Here is a 23,298-nt window from a genome sequence, read left to right as displayed (position 1 = left end):
TGATATCATTCGCGATGATGGTTGGCTATGAGCGTGCTATGTGGGGAAGGTCTGTTTTAACAGTGTATGCTGCGGCAGAACTTATTTCACATCGCGAGTACCAGCGCGCTGACAGTCACAGCACGTGCGATTTTGTTTAGAGGGCCTTGATCCACTGTCGTCAAGGAAGACGCAGGAGGTTTCTTTCTTCCTTTCTTCTTTTTTTTTTTCCGTCAGCGTCTGGCTTTCACCGCCCTATGTAGTGAAGTTACGTTCCTAGAGTGTGGAGAGGTCGGCAGACCAGCCGGAGAGACACCTTCATCCGATAAGTATAGCGATATCTCACCAATATCTGCGCGACACGTGCGTCGACGTCACCCTCAATATCTCGCAGTACGGCGAAGAATCGCAGTGTCTCCCGAACAGTCAAGTCGTCGAAAAGTACGTCGTGCTTTTGAGACAGGCCCAGCTTTTGTCGAGCCTCGCGAGTGTCTTGTGCCATGTCAAATCCACACACGATGACCTGCCCACTGGCTGGCACGAGCATGCCTGGAATATGCGGGGAGGAAAAAGCTTAAATGAACAGATACATATGAGCACCTGAATGTAAAATGTAGCGGTGGGTGCAGCCGTGTAGGGACATCGGAAGATAGGAGGCAAAGGGTGCGACCGCACCCCAGAGAGCTCTGGCTGTGCGGTCCCGAACATCCACCTTCACACTCTTAAAAATGAACTCCACCGCATAGCACGCTCCAAGCCAACCATCATCTCGAATGATATCATTATCTGCTCGGATTTGTTGAAAACGGGAGGCGTACGCCTTTTTTGTGACAATTATGAACAGCATAGGTGTCACAAAAAATTCGTACGCCTCCCGTTTTCAACAAATCAGGGCAGATAACGATATCATTCGAGATAATGGTTGGCTAGGAGCGTGCTATGAGGTGAAGTTCATTTTTAAGAGTGTAGCCTTACCATCATCTCGAATGATGTCGTTATATGCCTTGATTTGTTGAAAACGGGAGGTGTACGCCTTTTTGGATGGACTTCCAGTGTCCATCAGCGAACATCGAAGCCCATAATGGCCGCTACATGTTTCAACCCTGCTGTCACTAAATTGGACCACCGATGTAATTATGATAGTCATGTTACCCTCAACCGTGTGCCCTGATGCACATTGCACGGGCTACATGTCTGCTTCTCTGCTATTTTTTAATAGCATACTTGACTGCGTGCGTCATAGCGTTCCCCTTATGTGTCTACTTTGTGAAGCTTTCAAATCAAATTATACGGGGTGTTTCAAAAAACGTGTCATTCGGACTTTATAAAAAAAACGGGGCGACGGAAAAATACGGGGTGAACGGCATTTGTGTGCCAACTGATTTTGCCATCTTTCAAAAATATTTTCGTTTGATTTTAATTAAAAGAAATTTACTTTACTTTTTTTTACTGAATTAGAGAGCCCGTAGCGAACTTAGTCACATCTGGGTTGCGGAACGGGATCACGCATTCCATTCCGAGGAATGGAGATTTGTGATAATTCCATTCCTTTCAATTCCTCGGAATGAAAACGTATGGCCAATTCCCACTCCTGGAATGGCTTGGCAGCCAACCGTGCTGGGTAGCCCAGCAGTGCTATAGAGAAGATTGACATTACCCACCACGGAAAACGCAAAACGACAAGGTTATTTCGCCCTTCACCGTGTGGCACCCAGACCAGTCCATTCCAATCCCGCCTGCGAAAATATGCCTAATTCCATCCCATTCCTAGGGCAGTTTCCGCCATTCTATTCCATTCCGGGCTCTGCTAAATCTGGAATGATTCCGGAATCATTCCAACCCCGGAGTGGCAACTCCGCAACCCTGTGTGCATATACTCTCAGAAGTGCAGTACCGTAAAAATAAAATAAGTATTTAAAGAGACTGAAACATTTATTTTACTGAAAAACAAGCTTTCGGACGGAAGATCGCACCTGATGAAGGACGGACTCCGTCCGAAAGCTTGTTTTTCAGTAAAATAAATAAATAAATGTTTCAATCTCTTTAAATACTTATTTTATTCACTTGCGAGTGCTAGATTTTTTTGCCGGTTAGTTTCCTACCGTAAAAATGTACAGTACAGTACGGTACAGTGAGCTTACCTGTAATGGCACGCACAAGTGCAGTTTTGCCCGATCCCGTCGGGCCCAGCACAACCGTGATCTCACCGGGAAAAGCCTTGAAAGTTGTCTCGTGCAAGATGAACACTTGAGTCTTTTCAAGTTCGAGGCGATTTACAAACACTGCCGCCTCAACACCCGGAGGATCAAGTTCAAAGCGCACATTATCAGGCAGGGCCTGCTCCAGCGGTTGGTAGGACCCGGGACCCGACACGAACCAGTAACGAGGCGACAAGAGGAACCAAGGCGATCGAGGCACACCTTTAGCCCATGGAAGAACGTTGCCGAAGTACCACAACAGTACCCATTGCAAAATTGTGCTTGTCAGCATCGCAATCCAAATCCTGATCATGGAGACGTTATCCCGTTTGAGTACTGGTGAGAAAACGGAACCCCAACCGTACTCTTCGCCGACGAGGTTCGCGCACCCTATGATTCTGAAGCACCAGTGGGGACCCATGCAGGGGAGAAAGAAAGAGCTCACAAGCTTGGTCCTCGGGCTCAGCAACAGGTAATGGGCAGAGTAACCATGCCAGACCTCGAGCGTCCCCGTGGGCACCACGTAAGATGTCAACCAAAATCCGAAAGAGAACACAATGGACGCCGGTATGCTTGTAAAGAAGAGCGACAGAAACATGGCTAAGCTGCCATATTGCAAGCAGAAGAGGAAGAAGATAACGATTACAACGGTCTTGCTGGTGCCGTCCAGAAATCTCTGATTGTGATAAGGGACGAAGGACATGTACGCGATGATGAGCGTGCTCATAATCATGCCAAAGATGATAGCAGTCAGGTAGTATCCCATCCAGTAGGCAAAGTCCCTCATGCCCATGAGACGCATATTCTCTTTCATGCCCGTGTGCGTCTCCTTGACCAGGCGCGTAATGAAGACGCAAAAGGGCAAGATGAATGCCAGGCCTATCCTCGTGGCCATGAAGCTACGTCGACTCTCCGACTCCAGTGGATGCGGTCCCTCCGGGAGCCGTTGGATGGCTACCTCGAAGCTTGGTGCAGTGACGCCTTTCGATCGTGATTGGACCATCTTGCGGTGCGCTCGGTTGACGGCTATCTGCGCAAACGCTGTGGTCACCCGCTGGGTCACTGCGTCTGGGAGGGGTTCGAAGACTGGGTTGTTCTTGAGACGCCGTGACAGGAAGTTGGTGTTGTCGTAGAATCCTATGATGTACCTGCGAATGGAAAAATGTAATGTTCACCAAACTCTCCTGCTGTAAGCCCCCTCCCTCGTCACGATCGTGAGCAAGAACGTCGTCGACATTTGCCTTGTTTACGTATCTCCTTCCGTGTGAGCAACTTCGTGAGCTCCGACAAATGTGCACCAGTTTGGACCGAAGCCAAACGTTTTAAAGTGCCGTCACCCCCTTCTGTTACGCTGCCGTACTATCCAGGTGCTATCCACGCTTCAGACTTCCATGGCGACTACCACACAATACACGTACAATATGCTATACAAACTTGCATAAACCTTTATGTACACCATGTAGAAGACTACATATGCGCACAAAATATGTAGGGTATATACGTACAGCATATATGTGCAGTTAATGCCTACAGTCTACCTACAGTCTAATGTCTACCGTGCAAAATATTTCAGTTAAATTCACTGACAATTATTTGTGGCGATTGTTTCTAATAGCCAGCAATTTTTGGCCTCGCGTTGCGGCAAGAGCCTTCAATTCGAGAAAAAATCGAAACAGTTCGAAAAACGACGAACCGGTAGCAGACCACAGTTCTCGTGACCCTGGGGTATGGTCAACACCTAGATATACAGAACGCCTGCGCGCTCGTCGACATGACGTAACAGTTAAGAGTCAGCCAATCAGGATCGCGTTTTCAACGGCAGTACCCAATCACGAACGTGCTTTCAGCGGTCGTGGCCACGGAGAAGTACCACCGTCGTCTACGAGTTGTGATTGAACGTCCCGTCGTACTACATGAGAAAAACCTATAATAAAGCGCGAAACGGTCTCAATCTTTCTCAAAACTGATTTTCCGGAAAGCGTCTTGTACTTTTTGCCGAAATATTTAGGTCTGCAGGTTCCAGGTTAGCTGCAGTCACTTGCAGGTTCTTGAATTCGCAGAACGGTGAATCGCAGTAGCAGACGAATTCTTGACTATTGATGTCCACGCAGCGAAGGAGGGAGAGGAGGCAATGAGCAGGCCTTCTGTATCTAGGGGGCGTTGGTATGGTGAACGACCCTCGAGAACTAACGCCGCTGAAAAAAAAAGGGCCGCAGGAGACGAGGAGCAGGAAAGGGGCACTAGAGTATGGAACGACAGTCTTGTCATGCATTACAGAAATACAGCAGGCATTGTTTCTGCCACGACCTCTTAGATTATAGCGACCATGTCATATGTATCTGTAGTTGATGGACAGACCAGGCAGGAAGGACAAGACCGCTTTAATACTGTGGCCGTTTGCCACCAACTACCAGGAAAGAATGAAAAGGGGGTCGCAGGCACCAGGAGCGCGAGAGGGGCGTGACACAGGTGTTTGCTTCGTCTGCGTCACGGAGCGGCGCGTCGTCTGCTACATGCCCCCCCCCCCCGCTGGAGTCAGTGCAAAATTGTCCGACCATGTAACGGTCTTGGCTGCAGGCTGGTGGGACGGAGGAGTAATGTCGGGCCGACGACGTTGAAGGGGGAACGGGACGTCGGGGAGAGCCGCGACGACTGGCGGGCAAGCTTCAACCGTAGGCCGGCCTTAGACGGTCGACACTCAATGTCGTGAGTCCCGTTGAGATTGACACGGTAGTTCTTGCCGGCGCGACCAAGTACAGGATGAGGACCGGAATAAGGCGGTGTCAGGGATTTCCGTATAGCGTCAGTGCGAACGAAAACGTGGGTGGCGCTCTGGAGGTCTTGGGGAACGTAGCGCCTGTATGACGAGGATGGGCCAGGTCGGACAGGACGAATGGAGCTGAAAAACTCGTGAAGGTGCCGTACAAAGTCTAATGCATTCCACTGGTTTGAAGAGGGGGCGAAACATTCTCCGGGCAGGCGCAGGACTCTGCCATGGACGAGCTCCGCCGGGCTGGCGCCAAGGTCAGGCTTGAGCGCGGCACAGAGCCCAAGAAGGACGATGGGCAGGTGGGCCGACTAGTACGTTCGGTCTTCGTGAGCAATGAATGCAGCTTTTAAATGACGGTGCATGCGCTCGACAATGCCGTTGGATGCAGGATGTTATGATGTCGTCCGCACTCGGGGAGTTCCGAGCAAGTTGGTCAAGGCGGAGAAGAGTGCACTTTCAAACTGTCTGCCGCGGTCAGTAGTGACCTGAGACGGAACGCCGAATCGGGAGATCCATGCTGAGGAAGGTAGCGGCGACAGTTTCGGCAGTCATGTCGGGCATTGGCACCGCCCCGGGCCAACGGGTGAACCGGTCGATCGCTGTCAGCATGTACCGAAAACTGGATGACGGAAGCAAGGGGCCCACTATGTCCAGATGCACCACGTCGAAGCGAGTGTCGGGAAGGGAAAACTGGCCATGGGGTGCGATCGGGTGTCTCGGTACACCTTTGATCGTTGACAGGGCAGGCAGGCGCGGACCCAAGCCCGAACATCGGCACGTATCGAGGGCCAAATATAACGTGCGCTGATCATGTGCTGGGACGCGCCTACGCCGGGATGCGCAAGGTCGTGCTGGGAATTGAAGACCGCTGGACGAAGACCGGCGGGAACGAAAGGCCTGGGCTGGGCCCCGGACGTATGGCAACACAGCGTCAGCCGAGAGTCTGGAATGGCGACGTCGGTAGGCTTCAGAGAGGTGGTGTTGGACGCGCGCAAACGGGTGAGCTCGTCATCGGAGGTCTGGGCCTGGGCGATAAGCTCAGGGGAGAGTGTGGGTCGATGGCGTTCAGGTGCGCAAGCCTACTCAATGCGTCGGCCGGAGAGTTGTCCGCCCCACGGACGTGCTGGATGTCAGTGGAAAACTCCGCGATGTAGGAGAGATGGCGGATTTCTCGGGGGGAGTACCGACTGCTGGCGGAACGGAGGGCATGCGTCAAGGGCTTGTGGTCGGAAAGGATGGAAAACCGACGGCCTTCCAAGAAATTCCGGGAATGCCGTACGGCAAGGTAGGCAGACAGCTGTTCACGGCCAAAAGTGCTGTAGTTTCTCTCTGGAGGTTGGAGGGCTTTGGAGAAGAACGCCGTGGGCTGCCAATCGCCGTCGATCTGCTGTTGGAGGACTGCCCCGACGGCGACATTAGACGCGTCGACCATGAGTACTGTTGGGACGTCATGTTGCGGGTGATACCAGTAGCGTCGACTGGGCGAGGTGCCTTTGATCTTGCTGAAGGCGGCCTCGGTTGTCGGGGTCCACGGTAAAGGAGAAATGTTAGATTTCCCACCGGCGAGCAGTTCTTCAAGAGGACGTAGGGTCTCTGCGCAGTGCGGGATAAGACCGAGAAAGCGGCGCAGTTGTCGGAGGGACTCAGGACGGGGGAAGTTGGTTATGGCCTTGACCTTGCCTTCCAGGGGGGCAATGCCTTCAGAGGTGACTCGGTGGCCTAAGAACTCAGTGGAGGCGACACCGAATTCACACTTTGCCACGTTCACGACGATGCCGTGGTCAGCCAGGCTCTGGAAAAGCAGGCGAAGGTGGCGTTCGTGTTCTTGAGGCGAGGAGCTTGTCACTAAAATATCGTCTATACACTCAAACTCCTTTACAACGAAACTCAGGGGACAGGAAAAAAAATTCGCTGTAAAGGTATTTTCGTTAAAAAGATGTCCATTATTGGACCGATAGGCTCCAGCGGGACCGTAAAAAAAATTTGCTGTAGTGGTATTTTCGTTAAAAAGGTGTTCGCTATAAAGGAGTTTGACTGTATAAGCAAAAACAAAAGGAAGCCCTCGGACGACGCAATCGATGAAACGTTGGAACGTTTGAGCCGCATTTCGTAAGCCGAAGGGCATGCGCCAAACGGTGTCGTAATAGCAGTCTTGATGATGTCCTCTGGAGCGACGGGAATCTGGTGGTAAGCTTTCATTAGATCTATTTTGCTGAAAATTTTGGCGCCGTGCAGGTTGCTGGTGAAATCTTGAAGCCTAGGGACGGGATACCAGTCGGGTGTTGTGACCATGTTTAATGCGCGAAAGTCCCCACATGGGCGCCAGTCCCCCGTCTTTTTAGGCACCATATGAAGCGCGGATGACCAGTTCCTAGAAGAGGGACGGGCGACACCAATGGAGAGCATGTGGTCGAACTCGGCGCGAGCTATCTTGAGCTTTTCGGGCGCCAAGCGACGCGGGCGAGCGAAGACTGGTGCACCAGTGGTGTTGATATAGTGCACGACATCATGCGTCACAGGTTTCGTCCCGTCCGGTGCACGAGTGAGGCTAGGAAAGTCGCACAGGATGGCCGCATAAGGCGACATAAGTGCAGAGATGGTTGGGCCGGCCGGAGGGGGAAGGTCGCTAGCCGAGGCTGCTGGAACGGAGAGTGAGGTGGACGTGTCCACGAGTCTCTTGCGGGCGACGTCGACGGTGAGGCGGAAATGATGGAGAAAATCTGCTCCCAAAATGGCTCTGTCGACGGCGGCCACCAAAAATAACTATGGGAAGTTTCGTCGCAGTCCGAGGTTTAGGGTGAGGGAGCGCTGCGTGTACACGGGAGTTCCGGTATTGTTGACGGCAGTGATATGAAAAAGCGGGGGGCGCTTTTTGTCGAGGGCAGAGGCAGGGAGCACGCTAACTTCGGCGCCCCTGTGGACCAGGAACTTGGTGCGGGATGCCTGGTCCACCACGAAGTAAAGTCGGCTGCCTGGATTGCCGGAGACTGCCGCAGCCACTAGCGGTCTCCGCTGGAGTTTTCCGCCCAGGAAGAATGCAGTGCTGGGCGCTGGAGCCAAAACGACGGTGGTAACGGCAGAGACGGGATGGCTGTTGTGGCGTAGGTGCGGGAGAACGGGGACGACTGTTGTAACGACGCCGTGGGGATCTTGATCCTCGCCGCCGAGGGTCGTTGCGGGCGAGTGAGGAAACTACCAGGGTCGAAAGACGGGCGAGATCGGCTTGGAGCTGCGCCACAGCACCCGTGAGGTTCGAAGGATGGGTGTCAGTAATGGCGGCGCAAGTGGCTGGTTCAGACGCAACGGCGTGAGAGAAGGAGGCAGCAGCAGGAATTGCAGCGACTTGCGGAGGGGAGACCTCCATTATGTTGTCCACGTGAGCGGCCAGGTCTTGCAGAGGGAGGGTGGTTGCCGTGGCCAAAATCATTTGCACGTTCGCGGGCAGGCGGATCAGGAAGAGCTCCTTTAAGAGGGTGGGATCAAAAGCCGCCGCGCGATCGGCAAGGAGATTTTGCATGTCGCGGAGGAGTTGACTCGGGCGGCGATCACCAAGCTCTTCGGCGGTCAGAAGCTGTTGGAGGCGCTTACGCTCCGATGCTGTAGTGCGCTCCTGGATGGCAGTCTTCAGGGCATCGAAGGGAGCGTTCGCTGGAGGAGCAGACAGGATATCGACTACCTGGGCGGCAATGTCTTGTGGAAGAACGCTGACAACGTGGCGGAACTTGGTGAGCTGAGTGGTGATGTGCGCGAGCTCAAATTGGCACTCCACCTGCGAAAACCACACAGCTGGGTTCTGGGGCCAAAAGGGGGGAAGCCGAACGGCGAAATGCTGCACGGCTGCAGAGGTGGGCGGGGCAGTGCTGGACGGTGAGGCCGCAGGCGGAAAGGCGCCGGGTACGTTAACGGCGGGGTTTGCTGACGGTGGGTCCATGTCGGGTTTTGTCCGGGTCACCAATGTAGTTGATGGACAGACAAGGCAGGAAGGACAAGGCCGCTTTAATACCGTGGCCGTTTCCCACAAACTACCACGAAAGAATGAAAAGGGGGTCGCAGGCACCAGGAGCGCGAGAGGGGCGTGACACGTCGTCTGCTACATCTCTTCCCAGCATCGCACTTCGAGGCTAGCGGTGGCACTACTCATCGGCCCGGTTACTGCTTCCTCAATTTCTGCCAATACTTTGTACTTTAGCTTACAAAAGAGAACCAACAATGAACACTTCTTTAATGGACACTAGCTTTCATGTAGCAGACTACATTCCTTCAGGTGTAAAGGTACAACATATGATGCATGAATATACACAACATACAAGATAACCATGTGACATGTAAATAGAGAGAGTGAACAAATGTGAAGCTAGGAAAGAATGCGAGAAAAAAAGTAAACAAGGAGGGGAAGAAAAGAAAGGAAGCAACGTTGCCTGTCACGTAGTGTGACCGTGGCCTGTGAGAGAGTGCGGGGAAGACTGGCTCAAACAGGACGACGGACAGCGAAACTGGCTGGTAGTCGGATTGAACCACGTAAGAGGTCTGGAAAACAGTGGTGACGAAACGAAGGCTCCCTAAGAATGAGTGGACTACGGGTCAGGGGCGGATCTACACTCTTAGAAATGAACTTCACCGCATAGCATGCTCCTAGCCAACCACCATGTCGAATGATATCGTTATCTGCCCTGATTTGATGGAAACGGGAGGCGTACGCCTCCTGTTTTCAACAAATCAGGGCAGATAACGATATCATTCGAGATGATGGTTGGCTAGGAGCGTGCTATGAGGTGAAGTTCATTTTTAAGAGTGTACCGCCGTTGAAAACACGATCCTAATTGGCTGACTTAGTGGTTACGTCACGTCGACGAGTAAGCAGGCTTTCTCTATCTAGGTACTCTGCCACAGTTACCGGCGTCCTCCGTCCGGGTAACGAACCCGCGACCTTACCATCGATAAGCGGGCACGCTACCAGCAGATGCACTGCGGAGTCCGGTTCTCCTACAACTAACGACAAAAGTTCTTACTGTAGGTTGGTCTGGTTGGTCGAGGTGTCGATCTGTATGGTGATAATATTCTGGTCGGGCCCCAAGTCAGGCTTTGGCGCCTGCGTTTGGTAGCCCGCAATCATAGCGTCGTGGTTGGCATAGCCCTCAATTTCGATGCCAGGGAAGGCGTCCATGAGCAGCAGCTGCACGTCAGGAGTGTTCGGGAAGTAGAGCACCTTTCTGGGCTTGCTGAGTATGAACTCTCTCTGCTGATTGTACACGGAGGCCGGTGCCAGGTAAGGAGGGAAGGGGATGTTGTCGGGTGGCAAGGGTCGGTCTCTCTCCACCATGACGAAGGCTGCTAGCGCCACTACCAGCTCTGCCGCGGTCAGGACGTAGTGGCGCTTTACCTTCTGGACGTACAGGTTCTTCCACAGGAAGATGGACAGCTGGGATAGCATGCCCATCCCTGTGGCTGTGGATGAAAGGTAGAAGGATTGCGAAAACTATTGAATGATCAAGAAAATGTGCTAAGTACAGTCACTGTAGTATGCGGCAACAAAGAAACATATTGGAAAACAAACTGAGTGATTCACATGGCTCGCATTTTTTTACGGAGAAAGCCGACCTTTGTTCCCTTTAAACAGAGCACCTGCCCTTTTCTCATTTAACGCTTAGAGCTCGTGATATTTCCTTCATGGATCTCATCCACCAGCTTGCCTGCGTCGTGCTATGTTTCACTTTTTTATTTACTATATCTTTATAGAATAATATGTTTTAATTGACCGTATTATTCTTTATCGACTTTATGCCTACCTTATACATTTGCCTATACCTACTTTACTTATACCTATACTACTTGACTTTATATACCTATAGATCTCATGCCGGTGGCTAGGTTGCCCATTGCTAGTAGCTCTGTAGTAGCGAAATTAATAAATAAGCAAAGAAACCATTGAGCGAGGATCGCAAGGCAAACCGAAGAAGCCTTCACGTGACATAAATGGAGACAACGTTTACCTAGTAGGTACAGCAGGTCAATTATATGGTCCAAGCTGGGGAGGTAAAAGCAGGAATCAAGATATAAATCAAGAAAATAATAGTAACCATTACAAAATACAAGGAACACGTGCCCCAATATGAAAACGAATGTGGCTCAATCTGTCTAAGGCACTCCGAAGCACCTGAAAATTTCCCTTGAAGCGCGCAGTGAAGTTGAGCGCAGTGTATGTTCTGTGTCCTCTAGCACTCTAAATTGAACAGTCTGATGGGAGTAGCTGCCTCAATGCGGTGCAAGAGGGCCTTGGGAGTGGACATTCCCCAGAATGCTAGAGCGAAAGATGCGAAAAAACGTCATAGCTTTCTGCTGTCACGTGAGCACCAACGCTCAACGTCATGTCTTCACGTACACTGCTATATCCACGGGGAATATCCTGCGACACAGCCGCAGGACATTCCGTAGCAGACGACAGGAAAAGACACTGATGGTGTCGTCTGCTAAGTGTCGTCCGATAAGTGCGCAGTACGGCACTCCCGATATTCCGGCACCGTGTGAATGCTCAACATAACGTGGGACGGAGTTTCGGATCCGTGAGCAGTGTTTTTGCTTTTTCTTCCACTAGAATCTTCCGTGGGGATGTCGCTCGTGTGAATACGCGGGTAGGGGAGTCTTTCGTGGAGTAGTGTGTTGTGTATGAACGACGAAGGGGAAATAAAGAGAAGTTGACGATGGAATGGATGCGGACGGTCACGCTGATCTACGTGTTCGGATATAGGACATTATGGCGACGATGGTAAAATTTTAAAAGCAGTTTACGTGCATGTCGACATGAATTTCGCCGGACTCTTGCCTCCCTCAACCTTCCTACCAACACCAGGGGAGCCATCAAGTCCGTGGGAGCAATGGAAACAATCGTTCCTGACGTTCTTAAAGGCTGTTGATGGAGATGGCTACCCGCCGGCCAGGAAAAGAGCCATTCTGCTACACTGCTTGGGAGCGGAAGGTCAGAGGATTTTTCATTCGTTAGAGCCTTCAAATGCGCAGTCTTCAAGTACAGTTACTACGGCTCCAACGTCAACTACTACTCTCACGACTGATATCTTCACAGGGGCATTGAGCCATCTGGACAAGCGTTTTGGAGCACAAGTGAACGTGTCACTTCAAAGACACAGATTTCGCGGTCGCATGCAGCAACCGGGTGAGACTACCAAATTCTTCGTCGGTGAGCCGCGTTCGTTGGCTTCGCAGTGAAACTTCGGACAGTTCGAAGAAGAAGCAATTAAGCAGCAACTCTTAGAAGGAACAAGAATGCAGCAACTTAGGGAACGCTTGCTAGTTGAAGGGCAAGCGTTCACACTGGAGAAGGCAGTTAACTTGGCGACGACCATAGCAGCCGCCACTTCAGCAACTAATGAATTTTTACGACCATATGAATCCAGAGCTTCAGTAGAGGCCACTGATGCAGCGGACGTGCAACGAGTCGACGGGAAACCCAAACGGAGTCTACCGCACAAGTCGTCACAACCGCAGCCATCTTCTGGCAACAGACAGTCTAAGCAGACACCTGCTTGCTATAGATGTGGATCGTGTCAGCATTTGGCGAAATGACAAGAGATGCAAGGCACTGGGTCAGAAGTGTCAGCGGTCCGGAAAGTGTCAGCGGTGGGCATTTCAAGAATGTGTGCCGTAGCAGGCCCTACGTGAAATTGGTCGAGGAAGAGGAAATTCTCGCGGTACGACCAGTGCACCTCGCTGAGATACGAGAAAATCTGATTTTTGTGGATGTCACCATTGAAGTTGAAGTGCTACATGCGTTGGTTGACACGGGTTCTGCAGCATCATTAATGGCAGGAACTCTCCACGACACAAGATTCAAACACAAGTACGCACTAAAGAAGCCTACTGCGTCACTCGTGGACTATAATGACCAGAGGATCTATGTTCGAGGATGCTTCCGTGCAGCCATACAGTTTCAAGGAAAGGAAGATACGGTCCTGTTTCACGTTGTACCAAGGGGGACAACCCTGCTAGGAAGAGATGCAATTCGGAAGTTGGACATTGCTACTCAGGGAAGAGCTTCAAAGTGCGCAAGTATTTACAAAGATGCCGACATACTTCCAGAGGACTTGAGGAATGAGTTTGGCCACTTATTCAGTGAACGCCTAGGTCTCGCAAAAGGCTTCGTACACAAAGTGCAGGTTAAGCCTGATGTTAAACCTGTGGCAGCCAAACTTCGTCGTCTGCCGTTGAGCTTGAAAAGCAAGGTATCGGACGAGCTGCAAGAGTTGGAGAAGAAAGATATCATCGAACGGGTCGACGCCACAATGTGGATCTCTCCAACCGTCGTAGTTCAGAAACCTAATAAACCATTCGGCTGTGTGTGGATCTCAAAACACCTAATGAAGCAATCGTAGCTGATGCTCATCCGCTTCCGTGCGCCGAAGAGTTGTTAAACTCATTGGCCGGAGCTCGACACTTTTCCAAATTGGATTTAACTTGCGCGTATCACCAAGTGAAGCTAAGCCCAGAAAGTCGTTGCTTAACTACCTTCATTACCCATGAAGGCCTCTTCCGCTTCAAGAGAGTAAGTTTTGGGTTAGCGTCGGCACCATCGGTGTTTCAAAGGATGATGACGAGTATACTTAAAGGGTGTAAAGGGGTACTCGTCTACCTTGACGATATCGTTGTCTTCGGGAAAACAGCGAGCCAGCATCGCAATAATTTACGTGCTGTACTGAAGCGGATCTCGGATGCAGGACTGACTTTAAACCGCGAATGCTGCTTCGATGCTACAGAAATTACGTTCCTGGGACGCAAAGTTTCAAGTGAAGGGATAGCACCGTTACAGTCAAAGATTGATGCTATCGCCAGTGCTCCAGTACCTCAGGATGCAAAGACGCTGAGATCGTTCTTCGGTTTAGCAGGATACTATGCTCGGTTTGTGCCACGCTTTGCGCACGTGCTAGAACCTCTTCGAAGACTGCTAAAAAAAGGACAGACATACGCTTGGAGCGAGGAAGAGCATCTCACCTTCAACACACTTAAGAAGCTGCTCACCGAAGCGGAACTACTGCAGCCCTTTGACCCAGACCTGGATGTTATGGTTACAACGGACGCGTCCGAGAAAGGTCTCGGCGCCGTACTGCAGCAAGTGGGGTCAGAAGGAATCAGGACAGTCGCCTTTGCATCTCGAGCTTTATTAACTAAATACTACTAATACTACTAAATACTACTAAATAAACTAAATACTCCGCAGGGGAGCGAGAGGCTTCGGCCTGTGTGTGGAGCTGCGAGAGGTGGTACATATATCTCTGGGGCCGGCATTTCACCCTTAGGACCGATCACCAAGCGCTGATTCCGTTGTTTTCGCACCACGGCTGTAGAGGTCGACCAGTGCGCATTGCCCGGTGGACTGCACATCTTCTAGCATATAACTTCACAGTGGAGTACAAGAAGGGGTCTGAAAATTTGGTAGCTGATGCGCTTTCTCGCCTACCCTTACCGTCATCAGAGGAGACCAGCTTTGAGGCGGAAGTTGTGTCCCTGGTAAGCGCTACTTTGAACAAACGAGACATGCAAGATGCCGCGAAGGAAGATGCACTGCTCCAGCAAGTGAAGCAGTTCATACTCACTTCATGGCCACCAAAGAAGGAACTGCCAGCAGAGCTGATGTCATTTTTCCAAATTCGCGACGAGCTCTCTATCGTCGAGGATATCATTTCCGGGGAGACCGGGTAGTCGTTCTGGCATGCTTGATGCAGCGAGAAATTTCCGCGGCTCATCAGTCTCATCCCGGAATAGTTCGTACAAAACAACGCTTGCGTGAGCTATTCTGGTGGCAGGGCATGGACAGACAAGTCGAAGATTTCGTGCGAACGTGTACTATTTGTCAGGCGGCAGACAAGTCTGCAAACCCTCTACCAGCACCGCTACAACCGGTTCCGTGGCCCGAAAAGCCTTGGCAAAAACTTGCAATCGACATCGTGGGGCCAATTGAAGCATCATCATCATCATCATGAAGCAGCACCACAGAATGCAAGATTCATAATAACGTTAATGGACTATTACAGTCGCTGGCCGGAAGTGGGATTTTCTTCGAGTGTCACTGTTCAAGTAGTTATCGACTTCCTGAACAGTGTCTTCAGCAGGGAAGGATATCCTGATGAATTGGTCTCAGATAGGGGACCTCAGTTCACGTCAGTAGTTTTCACGAAATTTCTTCAAGAACGCAACATTAGACATTGTTTTTCGTCGGTCTACGACCCACAGGCCAACTTATCGAACGATTTAATAGGGCGCTGAAAGATTACATTCAGTTAGCCCTCTTGGAGAGGAAACCTATCCGTCAGACTGTTGTGGAGTACCTGTCGATCTTCCGAACAACACCTCACGCGAAAACAGGTTGTGCTCCTGCACTTCTATTTCACGAAAGATCTCCACGTACTGCACTTCACGTAGCAGGGTTAAGTCACGGTCAACGCGGTAGGTCATTCGGTCCTGGCAGCTCAGACATTTATCTTCGGCAGGCAGTGCAACAGAGCCAAAGGAAAATGAAGCAGTACACAGATATGCGGCGTAACGCTAAAGTACCGACGTTCAAGCCAGGGGATCTTGTACGGATCCGGCTAAAGCCCAGAAGTAAAGGAATACCCTCCTACTCGAGACCTCTCCGAGTTTAGAAGCAATGTGGAAAAAACTTCTTGCTACAAGATAATCGCGTCTGGAACTGTTCAAAACTGGTATTCGTCACTCCGAGCGCATACACTCACGATTGGAAAGATGGTCCTAGCATTGGTCGCAGTCTCTGGCCTCCTCTGGGAGCCTTTAAGTCGGCGGAACCAGTTCAACATCCACAACCTGTACCACAGCGTATACCCGACAGAGAGGAGCAGCAGCATTTCGACGCTGCAACTACGAGTCAGAGACCTCCGGAACTGGATGTGGAACCTGAACCAGAGATTGCCACAGATGGAGAGGAACAGCACTTGGACGCTGTAACCACGAGTCGACAGTGCCATCCGCAACCGGATAAGGGTGCATCGAATCAAAACGTGCCAGTGCGCCGTTCCCGTCGCGTCAAGAAGTCGCCGGCGTCGCTGAAGGATTTCGTGCTCGATTTTCAATAGGACACTTGTAGCACGCGAGACAATCAGTTCTTTTATTGTTGTTTGGGGCTATTATAGTTGTACTTTTCTTGTTTTCCCAACGGGGTAAAAGACGAAGAGGAAATAAAGAGAAGTTGACGATGGAATGGATGCGGACGGTCACGCTGATCTACGTGTGCGGATATAGAACATAGTGGATATCAATCTGTCCGGCAGGCTCGACCACTCACTTTGTAGCTGGGGCATAGATATACCCCGGACGAGCACTAAAGTGGAAAAGTTTCTCTTCGTGGAGTAAAAGATGTCGCATCACAATTCACGCTTTTGAGGAGAAATTTGTTTGAGCTTTCGCTGAAGGGACAAGCCGAACCGCTTTCGTGTCACACCTCTAGAGGGCTGAACGCGCAATTTCGTGAAACGCCACTGTAGTCCCACTCTGTGCGCATCAACGTACGTAATCAGAAGTCATACTCGTATTTCAAAAGGATTCAAAGCTTGCAATGTACTCACATTATGAAGTGCTGCAGTCCAGAAAGTAGTGACCCGCGCCGAGAGAGGATATGGTTCGAATAACCTTGGGTATGACACGCGGCGGAAGCACGCGGAAATACAACAGCAGCAAAGACGTTCATGTCGATAGTGGTTCCTCCTTGTTTGGCAGCACTATCAGCGCAGCCACGGGATCTGGCTACGCCTTGGCTGACAATAGATCAGTAGGTAGCACATAAGCCAAGACGTAGCCACATCCAGTTGGCTAGTGGCTGAGATGATTGCCTCACGACCTACTCTAGTAGTAGGTCATGGATTGCCTACCAAGTCGAGGCTGATAGGTGAACCGTACTCGAAACCCGCCACCGGCTGTTCTGTCCTGGACGTCTTTCCTGGTTTTCGCTTAGACGCTAGCTGTAAGGCAAAGGTCAGCATACTTCCCACGAAGTTGGGCCAGGGTGCACGAATCCCCCCCCCACCTGCCCGTGCAGCATGCCGCAACAAGGGCAGGCAAACCGCTCAGTAAAACACGCCACCAACCAGGGTTCACAGTATAGAATAAGCGAAATGCTGCTAGTGCTCGTATTGCCGTACGGACAACCCATCGCTGTCTCACACGCTTCATTTTTCGGGGAACCACACCGCTCCCATTCCAAAATCCCGGAGACACAACTTGTCGACCTTGAGTACCTCCTTCTTCGTGAACATGAAGTAGATCACATGCCACACAAGCAACGACCGGTTAATGTGTAGCTTCAAGAGCGCCGACGGTAGCATACCTTGAGCTTGAGGGAACGAGAGGACGCACAAAGGAGTAGACAGACGAAGCTTCTTTGCGCGTCCTCTCGTCCCCCTCAAGCTGAAGGTATGCTCGCTTGCCTGCTCATCCTTATTTCAGCAAGGGCGCTCCAGGACCGTGTGATCCCGAAGATTCATATGAAGATGATCCCTATAGACTATGAAGATACACACTCTTAGAAAAAGGGGTGGAGCAGCTACACCTTCTAGGAGGTGATAGTTGTCGCATATGTTGTGCCTAAAAGGTTGCAAAGTTCTACTTATACTACCTCACTCTCAAAACAGAACTTCACCGCACAGCAGCTGTCCATTGCCACGAATGATCCTGAGCGAGGGGGGCGACGGCCTAGTTGTAGCAATTTCGATAATTTCTTTTACCACACTTTTACACCCGTTATCAGACGCCATGTTGACCTAGGTGGTAACTATAGAAGTTACCACCTTTTCACACCCTTTTTCTTTTCTTTTTTTTCTTAGGGTGCAGCGCTGTTCTTGCGTTGGAGAGACCGCGAAGAGCTCCGCGAACTGCGCAAAGCCCCACTTCATCCCTGTTCTCGTTTACAGGTCCTCTCTGGGCAGCCTCACTTTAGCATTCCATGCGCGTACTGAAATTCGGACAGCGGAGCAAGTGGGTTTGAAAAGTGAGCAAGTGGTGAGTGCGCCTGCTGAAAAAAAGTGCTGTGAAAAAAAGGGGCGAGTGAGCCTGCTCCAGTCTGTGTGACTGGTCTCCCGCTCCGCTGCCAATGCTCTGCTTTCTGATCTTCTATAGGGCGAGAGTAGCTTGGTCAAGCGTTGTTGTGACTCGTCACATCTTCCACTTGTCCCACGTTCCTGCAAACCAAGAGCCAGGAGGCTCGAAACGGCCCTCTCCTTTGGCGTTCTGATGATCGCCTTAGAGGGCGATAAAGTAGTGCCAAGTAGTAGGGCAGTACTATTTTTGAGATGTGACGTGGGCGAGCATTGGGCTGAATGGACCTTTTTCACAACGCTTTTGCGCATGCTCTGTGACCCTGACGATGCCGAATAAGATTCCCTACATATTCAATAGATAGCGCCAATAGGGCGCCGGCTCGCCGGCTGTAGGGTACCTCGATACTTGTACTGTACTTGCGCATTCTTTGCTCTGACTGTTGCTCTGTTTGTTCTGGTGTCATAATATGAACCTATGAACACCCGCACAGTTCGCAGCGCCCATCTCCTGGAAAGGAGAGGTCCCCCCCCCCCTCCCCAAATAGAAAAAGTCCTGGGAACGCCCATGCTGTAGCTTGAGCGCCGGAGGCATTTACATGTGCGTGTGAGTGCACGTGCAGTACGTAGAGAGGTGCGCTACGCTCTAACGGAATACGACTTTAGGACTTCCGAAAGGTTTTTTTTACCGATCACGCCCGCTTTTATGTGATCGATTTGGGAAAGTGGTGCTTACGTTCAAAGAAACCAAGTTGGCGCTGTCTTTCACTTGCGAAGTGCGTTTCTCCTTGATTAGCGTCACATAGCCATCAATTTCTTCTTCTGATCCGTAGACATGGTTAATTAGCGCCTCTCATTTCTGTGAGTTCGGGTCCCTAAAGATTTACTCAGGGATTTCATCTCCAGAAGCCTGCAGTGTACAGAAGCAACAGGATTCCGAAACTGCTCGGTTTGCGCGGGTATGCGACCGAGTTGCGCGGTTTCAGCCATATGTGGCGCTGAAGGACATGGTTCGCAGCGCCCCCAAACGTCGAGCAACGGGCTAGTGCTAGTGCCCTCTGGAGGGGTGGTGTCAGAGAATAAACGAGTTTATTGTTGAAAGATGAAAGTCACTGAAAAGGTTAGCCAGCAGTAGGAGTCGAACCCACATCTTCTGGATTGCCCTGGATGTATTTGTCCCTTCTATGTTGTTCCAGCCTCAGAACATCAGTTCTCTCGAGTTTATTGTACTTGTCACTTGGAATATTTCTAATGCAAAGTGTGTGTGTTTGTGCATAGCCTCCTATATACTGATCATGCCTGCCCGCTGAGCGCGAAACACACGCGAAGGGACCGTTCACGTTGGTGGCGCCAGTTTCCCAGGATCGTGATGGTCATACCGATGTGTGTGCTCCCTGGAGAACGGCGCTTGCTGTTATGTGATGAGCGCTTTGTCGTCTGCTACTCTCCGTTGAAATGTGCGTCACGTGTGCCTCGCGCCTAAAAACCGTTGCTTTAGGTAACCGCGCAAGAATGTCTTAAGGTAGTCTCATTACGATGAAAGATGAAAGTCACTGAGGTTTTGTATGTATTTGTCCTTTCTGTGTTGTTCCAGCCTCAGAACATCAGTTCTCTCACGTATTCTCATTAGGTACGGGTTTCTGATACATGGCATTGCCTGCCACACGTTCAATTATGCCTGTAATCTCCCGTGCTTTTCTCATTACATTTGTGTGCGTCTCCCAGTCCTAGAGACACCCGAAAACGTTTGGGATGGCCGGTGACCACTCGTGACAAAGCAGACGTAACGGGGACACGGCTTGCACAAAACGAACTTTTGTTTTAAAGTAAATTGTGCTACGACAACATGTGAAGTAAACATGAAATTGATATGATGGACTTAAGGGCCTGGGAGATGGGGTGGGATGGGGATAACTACAGTGCGATCTCTAGGACGATTGCAATACAATGACTAGGGGTTTCAACTTAAGCGCGTACAACAAGAAAACGGCCGCAATTCAATCAACGTTCCTTCCAGCACAACTAACGTATTCGACGACAGCAACAAGAATTAAAATTGAGCTTGAATTCGGAAAATTGGGAAATAATGCGGGTTTTGCTTGAACTCGCTGGTTTCTGATGTGCCCAAATTAAGGCTTGTATTTGTTTGTCTCTTTGCGTGGAGTCCGACAACCATCTCGCCTGCCTCGTATGTCATCTTAATCTACCTTCGCTTCCATATGCAGATGACGGACCTTTTTCGGCTGTTCGACTACTGCCTCACATCTAATCCCTCTCAATCTCTCCTTCTCTCTCAGTCATTGTTGCTTTTGACGCAAAGTTTCGCGTGAGGGACAATCGTCTCTGCGCAAAGCACAGCACGCACTGTAAAAGCTCACAAGCACTGTCCCAGCAAACCACAGATATCCCAGCGATATCCCAGTAACATCCCGGCGTGGATGTTCGGATATCCCAGGGATTTGCCCAGAGAGCCCGTAGAAGTCCTTTGTACATCCATAGGACTAGCAAAAGACCCGCTTTTGTACGTTTCAAGAACGTCCTATAAATATCGCGACGGGATATTCGGACGTTCAGAGGATATTCCCGTTTGCATGCTTCTTGTCGTTTGGAATATTTATAGTGGTTTATGCTGACATTCACCCAAAATGAAACAAGAATATGCTGTAACATATCTTTTATTGTACCACACACATAATTTTTTTGCAGTGTATCGTATAACATTTTTTAACATAGTTACGGGTGCAGAAACTCAAAATCCTGTCACGCTCGTGCCGTGAGGCTACGCCCTGTTCGTTCCGCGGATTAACGCGCACCCCAGTAAACCAGAGACGTCCAGTGAACATCCATGTGATGTCCTGACTCGGAGGTCTGAACGTCCCAGGGAGCATGCCAGAAATCCCATAGACATCATCTGTACGTCCAGGGGACGAAAAAATCTTCCCCTGTTGCACATTCCACGAACATCCCACAAACGTACAGTAGACGTCCATGGGATATTGACAGCTTTGAGATCGAGACGCCGCATGGACGTTTATTGGAAGCTTGAAGTTGCATTTATCATCTTCAAAGCTAGCTAGCTGCAGAGCCTTACTCAAATTTCCTACTAATACAATATACTGAAGCATGCATATCTTGAAACATTTTGTAGAAGTCTTGGGTGGGCTGGTGTCGGCACCATTAACGGACCCGTAAATATATAGAGAGTGGCCACCACATAACTATTTCGTTCCCCGTTTCTCCTATATGCCTGTTTCTGGAATTTTCCCATAAAGAACACAAAGCGCGGTGGTTTAAATAAAGCAAACAGAGAAATGGAAAAGCTCACAGTCCAAAAATCTTCGAACGGTACTAGCATTTCTTTTCCAAGAGCAAGCAAATACTATATATTGCTTGTCGCGCGAACTTCCGCGAATGCGAGGGTACTGCTCGCCTCCGAAACAAAACGGAGGGTGAGCTGCCTAAGTATAATGCGATTACGTACAAAAACAGCAGTCAAGTGAGGGGTTACGTGGTGTATTAATTCTGCAACAAGGTAATGACTCTGTTTCTTACTGCTCTTGGTCTGACACACTCACTAGGTTCATCCAAAGTCAAATTTGGAGAGTGCCACAGAATTCCGCATCTCTGCCTCTTTCTCAATGAGTGCTCAACGTAACATAGACGGTCAGTTCTGGAAGGAACGAAATCTTGCAATCTTGCACAGGACCGCTCTTTGTTTCCGATAAACGTAATTCAGCCCCGGTTTGCACATCCTTTTTGGTTCGTGATGCGATCGCCTCAGAATATCCAAATCTCGATGTACCCAAGATATTCTCTTTGGGACGTAGAGGGGATATACAGAATTGGATATCCCCAACAACTAAAATATTTTGAGGAGACATTCTGGACGTCTATGTGACGTCCATGGAACATAGCTACAGTTGTGACATGCGACATAGTTTTAATCCAATCAAGAATATCCATGGGACGTACATAGGATGTCTCGACGTCTTCGACGTCTGCGACACATTTTGGACGTCTCCAGGATATTCGTGGTTTACTGGGACGGACGTGGAATAACGCGCCAATGCACTTGAGACATGAGCAATTGTCATGATGGATACTGCCACAAAGTAGGCGAAGGGCCCGGCTACTGTCACACGTCCAGACGTTGGAAGCAATGCCATAGTCGCAGACGTTTCCTTCGCTCTGGCTGTGCTGACAGCCCAAACAGGGTGCGTACGTGTGACCGTGGGTGGAACACGCAAGTCATGGTTTTCTCAGCATCCAACATATATACTTACATGTCTGTACAAGCCACAAAAATAAACAGTTGGAAGAGAGAGTTGGAAAAGTTTCATGAAGCAATATAAACAATTCAAAAGACGAGGGAAAAAAAAGCCAGAACGCAACTGCGTTGGCGGTCTGTTTCAGAGTTCACGTAGCTTCAGCCGCCTTGGTAGAAAGCCGTAGAGAATTCTCCACACCCGAATGTGCAGTAAGCTGAAATTTCTGATGAGTGATACGATGCTGTATTATCATACATCAGGAGCTAAATAATTTAATGGCTTTGACATGCTACAGCTGAGTGGCAGTCCAAAACCTCGAAACATTTATGTCAAAACTGACCTACACGCTGCAAACTGCAAATACGCTTGAAAGCACAGCACAGCTGTGGGGGCCCGAAAAGGCCTCTAAACCACCCTTGCGCGGCTGCCCTTCCGCGGTAGAAGCGATGCGCAGAGCGTAAGGGCCAGTTCTCACTTGGCGACGCCCGACGCGGCGTCGTGAGCGGGCGGCGGAAATAGACGCGCATTTCCGGAGTCGGGAGAGGAGAGACGTCGAGCCAAAAAAACTGCCATGCCGAACTTCTTTCACGACGTCGGCGAGAGCTGCCGAGAACGACGGCTGGCGACCAATTAGGTGACACAGAAAGGTCACGCCCCCTGATTTTTCGTCTGCTTTGGACGACGGAAGGCCACTGTGGTGGGAACATGAAAATTGTGCGCGCTGTCGGGGCGGCGGAAATGCGCCTCTACTTCCGTCGCGCGCTCACGACGCCGCGTCGGGCGTCGCCAAGTGAGAACTGGCCATAAAGTTGAGTTGGCGACTTGGCGACGGAGGGAATTGAGAGAGTGCGATCAACGGCAACGTGTCACGTCTTAGTTACCGAGGAAGTTGTCGCAGCTCTGCTTTATGAAGGAGTCCGGCTCTGTGTATGTGTATTCTGAGAAACTGGCGCCCCCACGTAGTGCGGCGCCGCCACGTAGTAGGCATGATCAGTATGGTATATAGGAGGCTATGAGGCTATGGTTTATGGCAC

At 50.4% G+C, this 23,298-nt stretch overlaps 2 protein-coding genes across 2 annotated transcripts in view; one reads left to right on the top strand and one right to left on the bottom strand.

The window, feature by feature from the left end:
- Positions 1-16,638, bottom strand: part of LOC135367528 (phospholipid-transporting ATPase ABCA3-like) — a 31,536-nt gene extending 14,898 nt beyond the window's left edge. Inside the window, exons 1-4 of the mRNA XM_064600824.1 lie at positions 16,533-16,638; positions 9,957-10,392; positions 2,121-3,325; positions 326-528 (exon numbers count right to left, since the gene is read on the bottom strand). Coding sequence (XP_064456894.1) covers positions 326-528; positions 2,121-3,325; positions 9,957-10,384 — 1,836 coding nt within the window. The 5' untranslated portion in view covers positions 10,385-10,392; positions 16,533-16,638. The remainder of the gene's footprint in view (positions 1-325; positions 529-2,120; positions 3,326-9,956; positions 10,393-16,532) is intronic.
- On the top strand, positions 11,708-12,525 carry LOC135367526 (uncharacterized). Its single transcript, XM_064600823.1, has 2 exons — positions 11,708-12,063; positions 12,181-12,525. Exons 1-2 carry the CDS (start codon positions 11,746-11,748, stop codon positions 12,523-12,525), a joined length of 663 nt encoding a protein of 220 aa, XP_064456893.1. The 5' UTR covers positions 11,708-11,745.
- Positions 16,639-23,298: the final 6,660 nt, after the last annotated feature.

Source organism: Ornithodoros turicata, chromosome 8 (genome assembly GCF_037126465.1).
Source record: "Ornithodoros turicata isolate Travis chromosome 8, ASM3712646v1, whole genome shotgun sequence".
NCBI lineage: Eukaryota > Metazoa > Arthropoda > Arachnida > Ixodida > Argasidae > Ornithodoros > Ornithodoros turicata.
This window is presented reverse-complemented; position numbering and strand designations above follow the sequence as displayed.

Excerpts from the sequence above, each read along its gene's own strand:
- LOC135367526 (XM_064600823.1), top strand. The coding sequence starts at position 11,746 with ATGAATTTCGCCGGACTCTTGCCTCCCTCAACCTTCCTACCAACACCA. Across the intron at positions 12,064-12,180 it reads ACAAGCGTTTTGGAGCACAA|TTCGAAGAAGAAGCAATTAA; the intron begins GTGAACGTGTCA and ends AACTTCGGACAG.